Genomic DNA, 17,074 nt, shown 5'->3' with positions numbered 1-17,074 from the left:
CATTCCATTTCCACTTTCCAGTTGCCTTTCTTTTTTCTTAATTTTAATTATATGCCAAGAGTTACGACAATTTCCAGTTGCTTGAAGTCTGGGAACCCTTTTTTTTCCGAAAGAGAAACCTTCCATTACTTCACAAATTTACAGGAGGAGCCATCACCATTTGGAGGGCACATACGCAGGTAGGGGCGTATAAGGTGAATCGATACTGTTTTATTTATTATTATTTTTTTTTCTGAAGCCGGTTCAGGGGGCTCGTTTAGGGCTCCACCCTCTGAACCAGTTAGACCCCGATACACCCACTATAAGGGGCGTATCCGAGGTGTCCCGGAGGGATACGTCTTGTATATTTAGCATTCAAGGGGCGAATAACGATATCCTGTGTTCTCTTTTTCTCATTACGGCGAGATTTGACTTTTGAGACTGGGACGTGATGCAATGTAGGAATAGGATTTTTGACTATGACCATTTATGAGGATTATTTATTTATTATTTTTTTAACAACTTTACGTTGATGTTTATTTCCCTACCTAAACTTTCAAAAGTTACATACACTTCCCCTCCCAAATTTTGAGATCCGCTTCAGTGCTCAATCACAAGGCTGTGTTCACGCCTTTAAGCCTTGGCTTTTTATTGAAAATGTTTCAGTACTTGTATGTATTTTTCCAGGGAGATGTGTGAACAGTGTAAGCATGAGTTCTGAAGTCAATTCCCAAATTTAACTTCCATTGGGATGGAAAATATACATCAACTGGTCTATTATAATTTTTTAAATGCTTAATTATCCTTTGCTCTTTTTGCAACTCATGAGTCATTTTCTTCGTCATTTGTCCACTAATGTAAGGGTACATGCAAGTGTGTAAATAAAGGGTAGCGACTTCTATAGCACTTGGCACACACTAATCCACACCAAAACGAATATAAGTCTGGATTTTATATAATAATAGTATAATGTAAATATTAACCATATATGATATATAATATGATATTAGAATTTAATTTTATGATCAATACCAAACCCAGACAAATATGCGCTTTATATAATATAGAAGATATTAGTAATGTTTATTTGTAAAATTGGAGGCTTCGAGCAATAAACGAGTAGGAAAAGTAAGGTATGCCAGAAATTTTCCATTCTATCCATTTCCCTCTTATTCCCGGTGATGTTCCTCAGTCAAGTATTTAATGGATCACCTTTGTTCGGCGGTGAAACCACCACTAATTAACAGTGCTTAGCTTGTGAAAGTTGGGGATGGGGGGTGTTCTTTGCAACTTTTGAAAGTTTAGGTAGTGAGGTGACACACCCCGGGGATTTTGGAGTTTGCCCTTTTTTTTTATATTGTATGATATGTTATATATAAGTTTTGATTATGACACCGAAAAACTTGTGACCAATATAATTAATTAGATGGTTATTTATCAAATTCACTGGGGGAGCCGGGGAGGAAACTAAGTGGCAATATAGATTTTTCCTTATATATAATATAATATAAATTACAAGAATTTAATGATGAGAAAAGTACTATCTTAAATATAGGACCTAATGAGTAGAACAGGAAAATATTTTTATTTCTAATTGGTTTTAAATTTTATATTCCATTTCCATCATTAATAAAAATATTTTTTATTTATCATACTTATTATTGTTTAATATGTATGTTAAAAATGTTCCTAATTTTTTTTATTTCTATTTTTTTTTTAATTTTATCTGTTTTTTGAATTTATTATTTAATTGTGGCAACATAGATTGACCCATTTGACCCAAAATGATTTAATTTCTTACCATCACCTAGATGAAAACACAATTTTTGTTAGATAGACTTTAAAAGTATAAGCTTTTATTTTATTAGAATTATTAATTTATATATTAAGTATGGATTTAATTAATAAAACTTAATGATGAGAAGAAAAAAAATGACTTAAATATATGATTCAATAAACACGATGCAAGTTAATAACTTAAATGTTGGATTTAATGAGAGAGAATGAAATTCATTGAATATCTTAAAATTACCTCTTTTAAACTCATTTAATACCAATAACTGATTACCCTATTTGCCCTCATTTTTTATCAATAAATTTAAATATAGAGGGGTAAATTTTGTCCTTGAGAAATTTTAGAAATATTCTTGAGGTCATTGGTGCTTTTTAAAGTAGTATAAGTATAATATAATATGTTATATGTATATAAATTATAACATAATATATATATTATTTAAATATATTAAATATGATATATTTATTGAAATAATCCAAAGCCTCTGGCCCATGATCACCACTAGGGGTGTCAATTGGACTGGATTTGGTCCAATCTGATCCAGTCCAATGTGAGCCTATTACAAATGGACCAAGTCCAATCCAATCCAATAACCATTTTGGATGGGTCCAATTCAATCTCTGGACCATCCAATCTGTTCAAATTTGTTTTAGTTTAGATTAATTCCAACTTAAACCTGATCCATGGCCACCTATATTCTTACCATTTTATTAATGGACCAGATATTGGCTCAATCCAACCCAATCCAACGTAAATTCATTACAGATGGACCAAGTCCAATCCAATCTAATAAATACTTTGGACCATTAAATCTGGATTGGTGCAATTCAATGTCTTATTGGTCCATCCAATCTATCCAAATTGATTTTGATTTGGATGGGTCCAATCCAAAACTGGTCCATTGACATCTCTAATCAGCTCTCATGTGCATTAGAGAAGAGAATATAGTGGAGACAAGTATTGACATTATATGGTAAAGGTTTGGCCATGGGGAATATCCGACAAAACAAAATTAAATACCTAGCAAAAAATTCTATTTTAAATCAACTTTGTAAAGTTAAACAAAGATACCCTATTTCTCTCATGATAACCCCAATTGCTGATCTATGGGGTCTAGTTTGGAATTGGTGTATATTTAGTTATGAGTCTGGGCCAGATCTATCTGTACATTGGGGTGCAAGTTAGGTGGGCTTAGATTGGGCTTTTGTCAAGATTTGAATTAATCCAGCCCGAAACTCGAGCCCAAATTAGAGTAAAATGTTAACTTGAGTGATTGAGTGGCCTAATACCAGTAGAAACCCGACCCAGTGGAGTTTACAGTTCAAATCCCTGCGAGACACAACTCACAGCCGTAGTGAAACAACTGTTTAAGTGAGTGGCCACTTTGGCAAAGTAGTGATGTTTTCAGAGGTGAAAGCTATGCAAGGGAGAATTGATGATGAATTGGCTCTGCCTGGTCTTGTGGTCCAAACTCCTGCTTGATAATTGGACTGTCAGATATATTGTGTTTGGTGTACTCCATTGATCCTCTGAGTGCTATTTCTGTTGGGTAGCAAAATTTTGAATTAGAAGGGTTTTAACTTTTATATGAGGCTACATTTTCCAATACACTTTTTTTAGGGTATTTAACATATTCTGGAGTTTCATGCATGGACTGTAGCTAATGTTGCCATCTTCTCTTATACCAGTGTTGCAGAGCTATACTTCCCAAGTCCCAACACCCCAGATTGCTGGGACCAACCTTGGGTAATGGCTCTATCGGGTAGTGCTTTGGATCCTTTCTAGTTATTATCTAATCTATCTATTATCTATATATTAAAGGCTTAAAGCGAAGTCCTAGAAATTCCTATAGACACGTTGCCAAATCGAGCCCAGTTCTGCTTCTCATACTGCTGTATATCACTTGCTATGTAATCAATACATTACGTGTGAGCAGCATAGTGTATGGTTTTATCTTGTTAGACAAATAGCTGTTTTTTTTCTTAGAAAACAAAACCAAACACCCCTCAAGTGTGGAACAAGAACTACAAACAAAGTCGTACACACCATGGCCATGGTACCAATCAAAAGTAGACATGGCATAGAGTATTTCATGCATATGGGCCCACACCTTATGCTTGCGAAAGTATGTAACACTGGTGTGTGCTCACTTATGAAGGTCCAAATACATAGACAAATCTTCAGTTTTGGTGGCAGAGGCTTGGGAAGATGGGAAAAGTGTTGTTGCCAAGTACATCCAATATCCAATGGTACAAATTGAATTGGATTCTGGAGTGTTTATGGACAGTGTTTTAATAAACAAGTAAAAGAAAGCCTTAGCTGACTATGGGCCCGTTTGGGACGGCTTCAGTTTCCATTGAGCTGCTTTCAGAGCTATTAAAACTAGCTTCTCACTGAAGGTTGATTTTATCGGCTGAATGAAATCATATTGAGGTTTTTGGGTTTTTTACCAAACATAGCTTCTAAACTTTCTGTGTGGGGCCTATTTTGCAAAGTTAGAAGTTGCTGCACCATAGCCCTCCCAAATGGGTAGGTGTGTCAATTGGACTGGATTTGGTCTAATCTGATCAGGTCCAATATGAGTCCATTACAAATGAACCAGGTCTAATTCAATCCGATTAATACTTTGCACCATTTTAGACCAGTCCATTCAATATTTGGACTGTCCAATCTGGTTAGATTGGTTTTGATTTAGATTGATTCCAGCCCAAACCTAGTCCATTGACACATGTATTCTTAATGGACCATATATTGGTTCAGTCCAACCCAATCCAATATAAGTCTATTACAGATTGATCAAGACCAATCCAATCCAATAAATACTTTGCACCATTAAGTCTGGACTGGTCCAATCTAGTGTCTTATTGCTCCGTCTAATCCATCCAAATTGATTTTGATTTGGTCAGGGCCCAACAAATAACTGATCCATTGACACCCGGCACTATGAGTTAAAGAGAAAAAAAAATACCTTTGCACTCTCATGAGAAGTGAACTTGATGGCTTACTAGTTAACCAATAGAGGGGTAAAGTTGAACTCATCTTTGTAATGATTTCAGTACTCATCTTTGTAATGATTTCAGTCTCTTTTCTTTGCTTATGGATAGTTTCATAGTTTGAGGATCTCTTTTATTGGAATGGGATGAGCTACAAAAAGCATGTACAATAGACTAGAAAATCCAATCAAGAGTAAGGGTGCAAGTTGTGGCTGGGTTAGGTAAAATTGAGGTAAATCCTTACCCAACCTGAGTTGTTTTACCCCTCAACCTTAAAATTTTGGGTTGGGTTCAGGTTGGGTTAGTCTCAGGTTGGCCCTACTTCTCGATTCCTTCTGTCAAATGCACTTATTTCCTAGACTTTGGGGATTCATGTTACTAACATAGTTATCATGTTTTAGATGAAAAAATATCTAAAAAATTGCCTTCAAACTTAAAGGTTTGATATTCAATGTCAGCATACATGCATACATGCAAACATGTATGAATAGATAAATACATATATGCATAAATACTTAAAGCAAAAAATTACAAATATATAGCCATATATATATATATATATATGGATGCATAGTTACATATATATAAACATTGAATAAACATATACATAAATGCTTATATACACAAATACATATTTATACAATATTTATATATACAAATATGAAGCTAAGTCAGGTTGGTAAAGATGTCAACCCTAACCCAATGCAAAGTTAAATCAGACTCATACTTTTCAATCCTAACCTTAACTCAAACTTCACCCAAATCAATCCTTATATTTTGGGCTGACATGCCTTTATTTGTTAGGTCTGGTTAGTGAATTTTATTTGAAGTCAGACGATTGAAAACCGTTTGCAGTCTTATGTAGCCGTGCACATGGTGGGTACTTTCAGTAGCTTTATGGCCGCCAGATCGAATTCACATCTGCACCTCACAAGGTGGCACCCCACAGTACATCCCGACCTTATATTGGGAATATATTCTGATGATGTCTTATCATCTCCCATACTTATTATTGGGAGATGTTCTCAATACAAGGTCGAATATGCTGTGGAGCATTGTGGGGTGCAGATGTGAACTTGTTCAGATTGAAAAACACACTCATTAGCTTATAATTCTATTCATCCTAAGGCTCAATTTGGAAAAAGTACAAATACGTAGAATGCAAAACCTTGTATTTTGTATATATTTGTACTTTTCATATTTATATTTATATTCCTTCCAAACTGAGTCTTAATTTCTAAAGCTCAATTTAGAAAAAATACAAATATAAATATATACAATACAAATACATAAAAAATAATATAAAATACAAGATTTTATATTCTACAAATTTGTATTTGTACTGAGCCTAACCTAAGAGAAAGTAATCAACAAATTATACAGGTAATCAGGTTAGGCTGATTGCATGCACAAGTAGACGTGTAATATCTATTTTGCTGGCCGCTTGTGTTGTAGCAGGCTGGGCCTGGGTGGGCTGTGTGCCTGCCTAGCCTATAATCCCTCAAAAGGAAAGTTTGACACGGCCCATGGAATGAGCTAAGTGGGACCCTTGCTGTGTTGGGCCGAGCTGTGGATGGCATTACTTTTTTAAGAAAATTTGAAAAAGTTAAAATAAATTAACAAGATAAATAAAAAATAAAAAATTAAAATTTTAATCCATATGAATTTTGGTATACTCAATTGTTTTTATATATATGAAATAATAAAATAAAGTTGAAAATTTTACAACAAAACTGAAATGAAGTAATATAATAAAATTTATATATATGTATATATGTATTATTAAATATATAATTAATATATTAATATATGCGGGTTGTACCTACGGATGGCAATTTCCACCCGTCCCAATGGGGCGGTTTTTTCTTTGATTGAAAAATGTGATTTGGGTCAGGGATGGATTTTGGGATTTTACAACCCGTACAATATGTGCTTTAGCTAAAACCTGGCCCTACCCGACCAGTGTATTAAAATTATTAAAATGCCCCTAATATTTATACTGCTAAAATACCCAACCCTTCCTGACCCTATGCTATGTTCATATATTTCTCTCCTTCTTTCTTTCCTTTGGAAATCATGTCAGTTATTGAAAATTTTGATGTTGTTATGTGGATGATTTAGAATGATATTGCTCATTGGAAATCATTTCAGCTATTGAAAATTTTGTGAATGATTTAGAATGATATTATTCATTGAAAATCATTTCAATTATTGAAATTTTTGATATTTGTTTATGTTAGTTTGGTTGTTTATTGATTTGCATATAACAAGAAACTATTAAATTTAATAACTTTATTGATTTTTGCAGATTTAAAAGCTGTTAAGTTTATTAGATGCGGGTTTTAAGCCCGACCCGCTAACCCAACCTGCCCCACCCTTAAATGTAGGGAGGATAGGGTCGGGAGGGTTTTGCATTTTCATGTGCGAGTAGGGTTTAGATTTTGAAAATCCAACCCGTTGTAGGTTTTGAGTAGGGTACGGGTTAGGAGGTTTAGGGAGGCAAGTAGGGTCTAGAAATTACAAAATCCTCCCTGAACCTACCTTGTTACCATCCCTAATTGTGCCAGACCACAATTCTAACTGTACTAGACTTGCATGCGAGCTGCATCATGTTGTCCTACAGGTCTTAAAACCCACGACATGGCACAGGAATTTGGATCGGGTTTGGCCCAGCCCACTTGCTATAGTGATAAGGCCCGAATCGTGCTCTGTTAAATCGGTCCACTTTACAGCTCTAGCCACAAGTAAAGGTGTCAATGGACTGATTTTGGATTGGACCCTGTCCAGTCCAAAATCAATTTGGACAAATTGGACGGACCAACAAGACATATTGGTTTGGACCAATCCGGTCCAAAATATTTATTAGATTGGATTGGACCTGGTTCATTCGTAACAAATTTATATTGAATTGGGTTGGATTAAGCCAATGTCTGGTCCATTGATATAAGATAAGAATATATGTATCAATGACCGGATTTGGATTGAAACCAATATAAATCAAAATAAATTTGAACAGATTGAACAGTCCAAACATTGAATTTGACCAATTCAAATTAATTCAAAACATTCATTGGATTGGATTGAACCTGATCCATTTATAATAAATTCACATTGAACTGGATCAGATTGGACCAAATACAGTCCAATTGACACCCCTACCCACAAGCATATGAAAGTTATACAACGTCGATTCAATGGACGTGTAGAACGGTAATTCTTGAATAATCAATATTAAGTTGGCATTAACAAACGCAATTTGCTCTTAAATAGTATAAAAATGGTGACGTGTCAAGTTGGTGAAACGTCACCCATGGTGAGATGCACTGTACATCGAAAAAAGACCGCGTTATGTGAAACGTGGGTTTACGGAATGCATGAACCCACCAACCAGAATGGCCACATCGTCGGGGTAAATAAATGATAACGTTAACGGAATTTTAGCCTTCAATGCAAAAGATAAGAAAATCAGAGTTCGCCCCTCACTGAATGAATAAGAAGGGGCCTGCGAATTAGGGATGCCCATGGTTCGGTTGATCGAATCAGGGCATTTTTTGTAAATTGAACCGATGGTATTGGTTTTTCCAATTCTTCAAATCAAAACCGAACCGGTACCACCAGTTAATTGGTCCGTCGGTTTCGATTTTTGACCGGTTCAATTTTTTGGTTTTTTATATTTATAATATATATTATATAAATATTTGTATAATATTATATAATAAATAATAAATGATATATAATATATTATATATATGTGAAAAATATAATATATAGTATATTTATAAATAGATCCTTATAAATATAATATAAGTATATATTTATATATATAATGAATATATATTTATATGTAATACATAGAAAATATGTGACATATATTAAAAATATATATACCGGTTGGTTTGGTTAACCGTCGGTTATTTTGTAGGTTAATTGAAAATCGAACATGTCCTTCAGTTTTTCAAAAATCCTGAATCAAAACCTAATTGATCGGTTTGCTTAACCGCATTTTGTGGTTTGATTTTCTTGGTTCGGTTTTTCGGTTTTTATGGACACTCCTACTGAGAATTAAGGCTGCAATTTAGGCCGGGTTGGCTCGAATAATCGGGTTGGGTTGGGTTGAGATTGATACTCGGATTAGGGTTAAGGTTGAAATTTGTAAACCTGACTTTATTTTGGGGTTGGGTTAGGGTTGACCCCTCGGACAACCCAACCAAACCCGAACACTACTATATAATACATATCATATATAAATATATGTTATATATAATGTATTATACATGATTTATTTAGATGCATGATAATTGTATAACCCCAATCACATACTATCATTTATTTATTTTAAGATAATCAATTCACTTAATTCTAATTGGAGATACTAAAACCTTAACAATATATTTTATGTTTTTTTGAATATTTTATTCTTTATTTTCTTTCTATTGCTTGCCACCCACCCATAGGTTGCTACCTATAAAAAAATCTATTATAAATCATAACTCACAATAAATTATAGTCATTTTGAACATTTTTTTTTTATTTTATACTTAGAGAATCAATAAAAATATCAATAAATAAATACTAATAAAACATAAGATTAATATGTGCAGTGAAAATTGAGTTAAGATTTTAGATTAAGAAATTCTACAAGATTTTTAAGGAATGGAAATGTTGTATTGGATTAGGGCTGAAGGTATTTAATTAGGGTTAGAGTTAGGTTTGGGCTAGGATTGGCCTCAATCTGGCATAACCAGGCTTGACTTGCAACCCTACTGAGAACGGACGCCGGACGCCGGATAATATTTCTTTCACTGCCGGTGGTTTCCGCATCAATGAATGCCGGTACGAAATGGGACGCCGGTTAATGCTGCTGTGCTAGGATCAGCGGAGGAGAATGAAAAAAACGGAAGGAGTGAGTTCGAAATGACAAGCGAACTCTGTTTTTTTTGTCTTTTTATATTAACGGCCAAAATTTCGTTAACGTTACCCTTTACTTGCCCCAACAACGTGGACGTTTCTGGTTAGCAGGTTTACGCATCTTATGAACACATGTGTTAAAAAATAACAGTTAATGCAACTTTTGCATGTTGTATGCTTCGCACTACAGACATGATAAAATTGAGAAAATCAGGAGTTGTATCAAGTCGTTGTTTTCAAGCATTGCACTGGTGCTACTGTCGCTGTAGACTGTACTCAGTCGTACACTCATACTACATTCTTCAGCATTTCAAGGTCCATTTATCTTTTATGTTCTCTGTCTGCTACGATGTTTACTGATTGATAAGTGAGAAATTTTAGGATTTTCAGACACCCTTCCACCTACTTTTTCTTCCCCGCTCCTACTTCATTCTTCTTCTTAACGATCTCCGAGATTAGGTTGATTTGTCTGAGTGCAAGTCAGTGGTCTTCCATGCCTCGTTCAGCAGTCCTAGCAGAGATATCTAAAACAAGACCCAAATAAAAATGGTGTTCAAGGTGAGATTTTTCTCCTCCAAGAAATCAGATACTTCAAGCCCGGATAGGTCGAACAGCCCCAAAACCCTAATTCCAAATTCACCCATTAGATCTGAGAAGAAGAAGGTCAAATCCACAAAGGATGAGCAGCAGTTCGGTGGTAGTGGCGGAAGCTTGGGTATTGCGTGTCGTCAGACTCAGGTCAAAGATGGCAGGGAGCAGCAGCAGCAGCAGCAGCAGCATCAGGAGCAACAGCAACAATTGCAGCAGCAGCAGCAGAAGAAGAAGAAGGAGATCAAGGGTAAAGAAGTTCAAACTCCATTGAACTCGACTACAGTGTTGGTTTCTGGTTTTCCGTCGAAACCGCGGAAAATACTTGAGGTGAAAGAAGGGGCTTCGGCGGTTTCACCAATTCTGGCAACATCGCTTGGGTTGAATCGGATAAAGACGAGATCAGGGCCATTACCTCAGGATAGCTTCTTTGGGTTTCGTGGAAACAAGGGGTCCACTCTTGGTGGTAGAAACTTGTCGAGGCTGGCTGCTGATGGCTGTTCTCCTTCGACTTCTTCAACGGCATCTGGGGGGAGTAACACAGGCAAAAAGGAGGTCCACAATTTTAGTAAAATGGTTCCTCAGAATAATGCTTCTCCTGATAGTTGGGTCGGTAGTGGCAGCAATTATGATAACATTTCGACTGAGGGTGCACAGTCAAGAGACCATAGTCCTAGTGTACCAGTTAGGTCCTGTCTACGGAATGGAGAATCATCGAGTGAAATGGGTATGGATCCGTTGCAGCTATTTATTGCTCTAATGTCGTTTGTTGTCAGAGTAAATATTTTGTCGTTTTTTTTTACTGTATTGGCGATGTACATTTCCTGCTTATGAAACAAAAACACAAGAAGCAATGAAGATTGTATCTGATCATAATGTTTGCTGTCAGGTGATTGCCATTGTTTTCTTTATTCATAAAATCTTATTCTTTGAGTCGAGGCACCCGCAATAACTTGATTTTGTCATTCAGGAAAGGAAATTCAACTGGATGGTGGGTTAACCATTTTCTCAATCAGAAAAAGTGAGATATATTGCTTTCGATGATAAACATAAAAATCTGGTATGGTTAATTTGCTAATGAACCTTTTGGTCTAGCAAGAATTTGAGTGGCAAAATTCATCAAAATATAATGGGACCTGCCCCACTTTCTCGGATGAGGTTTGATTGTGATCATTTACCCTTTTTTCTGTTGTTCCCTACTTCCAGTTCATGTAGTTCTTGTGATGGGAACATGATCTCTCTCATTGATCATCAGAAAAAGGAAGAGATACTCCCTCTGGAGAGATGTTCCTTACAGAGATTTGGGCACTGGATAGCTCAATCAGTGTTTCTCACAATGAGTTGATCTTATATGAACAGTTTCTTGAGCTTTCTTGTCGATTTCCATTTTCAAACACTTACTTTCTGGTTATTATTCTAGTTTGTTAAGATGCAGAGTTTCTGACAGGTAAAATTTGCTGTAGGACTAGTAACACTTGCCAATGCACAAGGTACTCGGATTCTGTCATGGTTTCTTGTTCTTGGTATCGATTGGGGCAAGCTGTTCAACCCTGAGATCAGAGCACATACTTTGTTTGAGTAGTCATCTCCTATTGCTATAAATTCAGCTGGTGATGATTGAATATCGCCTTGAAACCCAATGCATTTTTTTTTGATAAAAACCCAATACCTTTTAGAAATCTGTCTTTGAAGCGAAGTAATAAGCTTGGCTATCAGCTAATTCCTTTCCCAACCAGACCTGAGAAAAGAAATATGATTGTTCAAATACTCCTTTTCGTGGTATTATCTGTGCAAAGACAAAATTCTTGAAACAATAGCAGTCTAACTTAAATTTATAGATTGATAAGAGATTAAGAACAAGGTTGAACTTAATAGCACTGGAGACAGGAGGGAACCAAAGCTTCTTCATGCATAGAATTGCTGGGGGTATCCAACATTAATCCCTCACAATGATGTTACTAGATAAGCTTTTGAAAGAGTTTTCTGTGCTATACAAGTGAATATTAGATGGTTATTTTGGTCATGGTTTAAAATGTTTACACAATATATTTCCATTTCACTGGGTATTGACATGAATATTAGAGAAATATATGTCAACATATTCCCTAGTGTGTTAGAACCTTTCATGTTGTTCTCAACAAGTTTTGCTTTGTTAATTAATATCAATTTAAGATATTTTGGATAAATCTTTTATCAATATAAGGTTTTCAATTTATATGTACATAGATATTATCACTTAATTTGTTTCAACATGATTTTTGCTTTTCATATCTATTATATTTTGTATAGTTATCAAAACTTTTGTATTAAAGAAAATATAATCAACAAAAGGTACCTTATAATCATTTGTAAACTCTTAATTTTTTTTTTCTAATTTCTAAGTGGAGGAAGAGACCATTTTAAAATGGTGTGAAATTTTAAAGGCATCTTTTTTATCACTTTACAATGATGTAATTATTTACAAGATTATTTCATTCTATAATTAAAAAATATTAACAAATATTTTGTGAACAGAACAGAATGGTGAAACAGGATTTGTGTAGCCAAACCCATACAGTTCAGACAAGGCTTAGCTGGTGATGATTTATATTTACAACAAATCTTGTAAAGAGATTGGGCTGAATGGGTCCTAGTATCTTTTCTTGTAATATTTTTTCTATTTTCCTGTTAGCTAATAGGCCTCTCTTAATGGGCCAGTTATTTCTTTTTGTTTGATCTCTTTATGTTACTGCCTAGCTGGCCGTCCACTTAAGGGCATACTTGTAATTATTTTAACATTAATTTTTAGTAAAAAGGATTAGAGAAGGGAGGGAAGGATTATTCGAACCTTTCTTCTTCTTCTTCCTCTTGTCTCCATCTTCTTCTCTTGTATTGCTGCTCTTACTTTTCTTCCTCATTTTTCTCTCTAATTTTGAAGTTTACACCTATTGTCGAGGGTTGATTTACATCTTGGTATCAGAGCAGGTTTCTTTCTTCCTTCTTTTCTTCTTCCTCTTTTCCCATACACCCTTCGATTAAGAGAGTGTATGGAGAGATAGGTTCTCTATAGCTCAGAGGATCTCTGGCCTAGTTGGTATAGGGTTTGGAGAGTTTAAATTTGGCTGGATATTGCCAAGAAGTGATGCTGTTCTGTTGCTGCCCAAAACCCTAGCCGACTAGAGATTTTCGAAGGTACAGGTAAAAGTGAAATTTTGGGTGTGGCGCTCTGTGCTTGGGAGGTGTTTTCTGACTCCTAGAAGAGGGTAGTTCAGGTTTGGAAGAGATTGGGAAGCTCTGGTAGGAGTGACAGCATCTTCTCTCTTCCTCCCCAACAGTCGGACGCAGTAAAACCCTAGTTTTCAAGCATCTGGGTTCTGGTTTGACTTCAAGTAAGTTTATATAGATCAAATTTCTGGTTCTTTGATTTTCGTTTGATTAATGGAGCCATACGGAAGTGAGTTCAAGCAAGTGCCGGTTTCCGGCCTCGGCTCGGTAGATTTCGTTTTGACTGGTGTGACCACAATCAAGCTAGATGGGACAAATTATCTTGCTTGGGCACAATCTATAAGAATTTATGTTTGTAGTGGAGGAAAACTCAGGTATCTCATGGGTAGTAAAGTGAAACCCGAAGAGATAGACAGTGAATTTGAGAAATGGATGCAAGAGAACTATACAATCATTGGATGGTTGGTCAATTCTATGCAACCTCATATAAGTCAGCATTATCTCTGGATGTCCTCGGCCAGGGAGATATGGGACAGTGTTACTGAGACCTATTCACAGAAGTTGAATGTAGCCAGAGTTTACAAGTTGAAAAGTGACGTGAAGAACCTAAGATAGGGGGAGAAGAGTGTAGCAATCTACTATTCTATACTGAAATCCCTATAGCAAGAAATTGATGTTATGGAGACAGTTGTATGGGAGAGTAAAAATGATGTTGAAATGTATAGGATGTTGGTGGAGAGAAATAGGGTGTTTGAATTTCTTACTGGACTCAACCCTAAGTTTGGCATCATTAGGCAAAATATCCTGGCCAAAGATGAGGTTACTCTTTCCCAGGCATACGCTATGATAAGTAGTGAGGAGAGTAGGTGGCAGGTTCAGTTGCAGAGTCCACATACAAAATTTGCACATGCTGGAATAAAGCCAAAGGGTCCTACTGAGAAAAAGGAGCCGATATGTGATATTGCAAGAAACCGATGCATACAAAGGACACTTGCTAGAAGCTTCATCCTGAGTTTCTACCTGGAAAGTTTAAGAATAACAACAGTTCTAAGAAGGGCAATCAGATAGGAAAGCCTAAGACAACTAATGTTGCTACAGTACCTGGAGGAGAAAATAAGGAGAGTGAAGAAAAATCAACCATTGAGCAGTTGGTAGCAATAAAGGCGGATTTTGAAAAGTATGGGAGGCTGCTAAATCAGTTGGAGGCTACTGTTTCTTCATTTCACTCTTCCGGCAACACATCATCATCATCAGCATTTGCTCACTCAGGCATTTGTGCTTCTGCAAATCATGCTTCAGTTTCAGGTAATCATAAAATCCCTTGAATTATTGTTTCCGGTGCATCAGACCATATGACCAGCTTGCCTAATCTCTTCTACTCATACCACCTTCTCTCTAGTAAAGAAAAAATATCCCTTGCTGATGGGTTTCTTGCTCCTATTTCTGATAAAGGGGATATAAAGACCTCTGACACCCTTTATTTATCCTCTATCCATCATGTCCCTAAACTTAATAGAAATCTTTTATCCGTTAGCAGTTTAACTAAATCCATGAATTGTAGCATAACCTTTTTTCCCACTCATTGTGTTTTTCAGGACCTGCAATCTCAGAGGACGATTGGGAGTGGTCATAAGGCGAACATAATATACTTGCTGGACACACCGGATAGAGCTCTTGGACCACTTCATGGAGTTGCCTTAGAGTCAGTCTTGTCAGAGTCTATTGACAAAGTCATGTCACTTTCGGTTTGGTCATTTGTCTTTTTTTGCTTTGAGTAATTTGTTTCCAAATATGTTTAAGGGAGTGTCTTTATCGAGTCTTCATTGTGAGTCGTGTGAACTGACAAAGCATTGTAGACAATCTTATTCAGTAAGTAATAAAAGATCTATTTCTCCTTTTCATATTGTTTACTCGGACGTGTGGGGGCCGTATCATTTGCCAACTATGGGGGTTACAGGTACTTCATCATTTTTATTGATGACTATTCTCGTTACACTTGGATTTATGTCATGAAAAATCCAAGGATGAAGTACCAACTATTGTGCAAAAATTTCATGAACTCATCCTCACCTAGTTTAACACCCGGATCAAAATATTCCGTTCTGATAATGCTAATGAGTATTTTGAGAAAACCCTCTTCGCCTATATTGAAACTTTTGGGGTTATTCATCGAAGTTCTTGTTCCTACACTCCACAACATAATGGAGTGGCAGGAAGGAAGAACCGACATATGGTTGATGTTGCCAGATCCCTCCTGTTTGCATCCCATGTTCCTATAAAATTTTGGGGAGATGTTGTTTTTACTGTTACCTTTTTGATCAATTGTATGTCCTCCCAGGTTCTTAACTTCAAAACTCCCTTTAGCCTTCTCTTCCTAGATGAGAATCTTTTTTCTCTTCCTCTCCGTGTTTTTGGGTGCACTTGCTATGTGCATGTTTACAACCATCAAAAGCACAAATTTGAACCTAAGGCTCGTAAATGTGTTTTTCTGGGATATGCCTCAACACAGAAGAGATATTGTTGTTTTGATCAAGTTAGTGCACCCGCTTTGTATCTCGGGATGTCACATTTGCTGAGTCAACTCTTTTCTTTAGTATTTCTCTAGAGGGGGAGAAATCTGTAGAACCCTTTGCTATGTCTCCAGCTGTTCCTCTTTCCATTCCTCTTGAGTCCTCTCATGAGGTATCCACTTCTCCCACTGGACCTACCTCTAATATTCCTGTTCCTCCTGTTCTCCAAAGGTGGTACCAAAGGCATAGATTCAAACATGGGCAAGTTGTTTCTACTCCTACAGAAGAGCCCCTTGCTCCTCCCATCATTACTGAGGTAACAGGTCAGCCTTCCTTTGACCCATCTACATCTTCCCAGACCTTGACCTTCCTATTGCTCTTTGCAAGGGCAAGCGGAAGTGTACAGCCCATTGCATCTCCAAACACCTGTCTTATAGCCTTCTATCTCCTTCCTACTACTCTTTTTTTGCTTATGTTTTTTCCCATGTGATACCCAGGTCTATACTGGAAGCCTTATCTAAACCTGAATGGAGGGATGCTTTGCATAAGAACCATACCTGGGATATTGTTGATTTGCCTGAAGGGAAGGAACCAATGGGTTGTAAATGGGTGTTTATCATTAAATATCACTCTAATGGATCTATTGAGAGGTAAAGGCTAGGCTGGTTGCACTCAGATGTATGGTATTGACTATCTTGAGACATTTGCTCCTGTAGCTAAGATGACCTTAGTCCGGGTTTTGTTATCTCTAGCTGCTACTTTAGATTGACCCCTACACCAGTTTGATGTTAAAAATGCCTTCTTGAATGGAGACCTACATGAAGAGGTCTATATGTCTTTGCCTCTAGGGGTGCATGGGAAGGAAATGCAAGGCAAGGTGTGTAAACTGCAGAAATCTATTTATGGTCTCAAACAGTCTCCTCGGGTTTGGTTTGAGAGGTTCAAGGCTGCTATTGTCTCCTTTGGTTACACACAAACTCAATCTGATCATACTCTATTCTTGAAGAGAAATGGCTCTCTGGTGACCTTTTTGATAGTTTATGTTGATGATATTGTGGTTACAGGTAATGACACCTAAGAGGTCAATAAACTCAAAA

General features: G+C 36.4%; 1 protein-coding gene across 4 annotated transcripts in view; it reads left to right on the top strand.

Annotated features, from left to right (window-relative positions):
- Positions 1-9,805: 9,805 nt before the first annotated feature.
- Positions 9,806-17,074, top strand: part of LOC148863917 (putative serine/threonine protein kinase IREH1) — a 106,911-nt gene continuing 99,642 nt past the window's right edge. For 2 of the 4 annotated variants that reach the window (XM_088977800.1, XM_088977801.1), the window contains exon 1: positions 9,806-10,990. In XM_088977800.1, coding sequence (XP_088833926.1) covers positions 10,222-10,990 — 769 coding nt within the window. In that variant the 5' untranslated portion in view covers positions 9,806-10,221. The remainder of the gene's footprint in view (positions 10,991-17,074) is intronic. The other 2 variants (XM_088977803.1, XM_088977802.1) reach the window with 1 other exon arrangement.

This window comes from Nelumbo lutea, chromosome 3, assembly GCF_056320005.1.
Source record: "Nelumbo lutea isolate HS-2025 chromosome 3, American lotus-T2T, whole genome shotgun sequence".
Taxonomy (NCBI): Eukaryota; Viridiplantae; Streptophyta; class Magnoliopsida; order Proteales; family Nelumbonaceae; genus Nelumbo; species Nelumbo lutea.
Note: the sequence above shows the minus strand (reverse complement) of the source record. Positions and strands in the feature narration are given on the sequence as shown.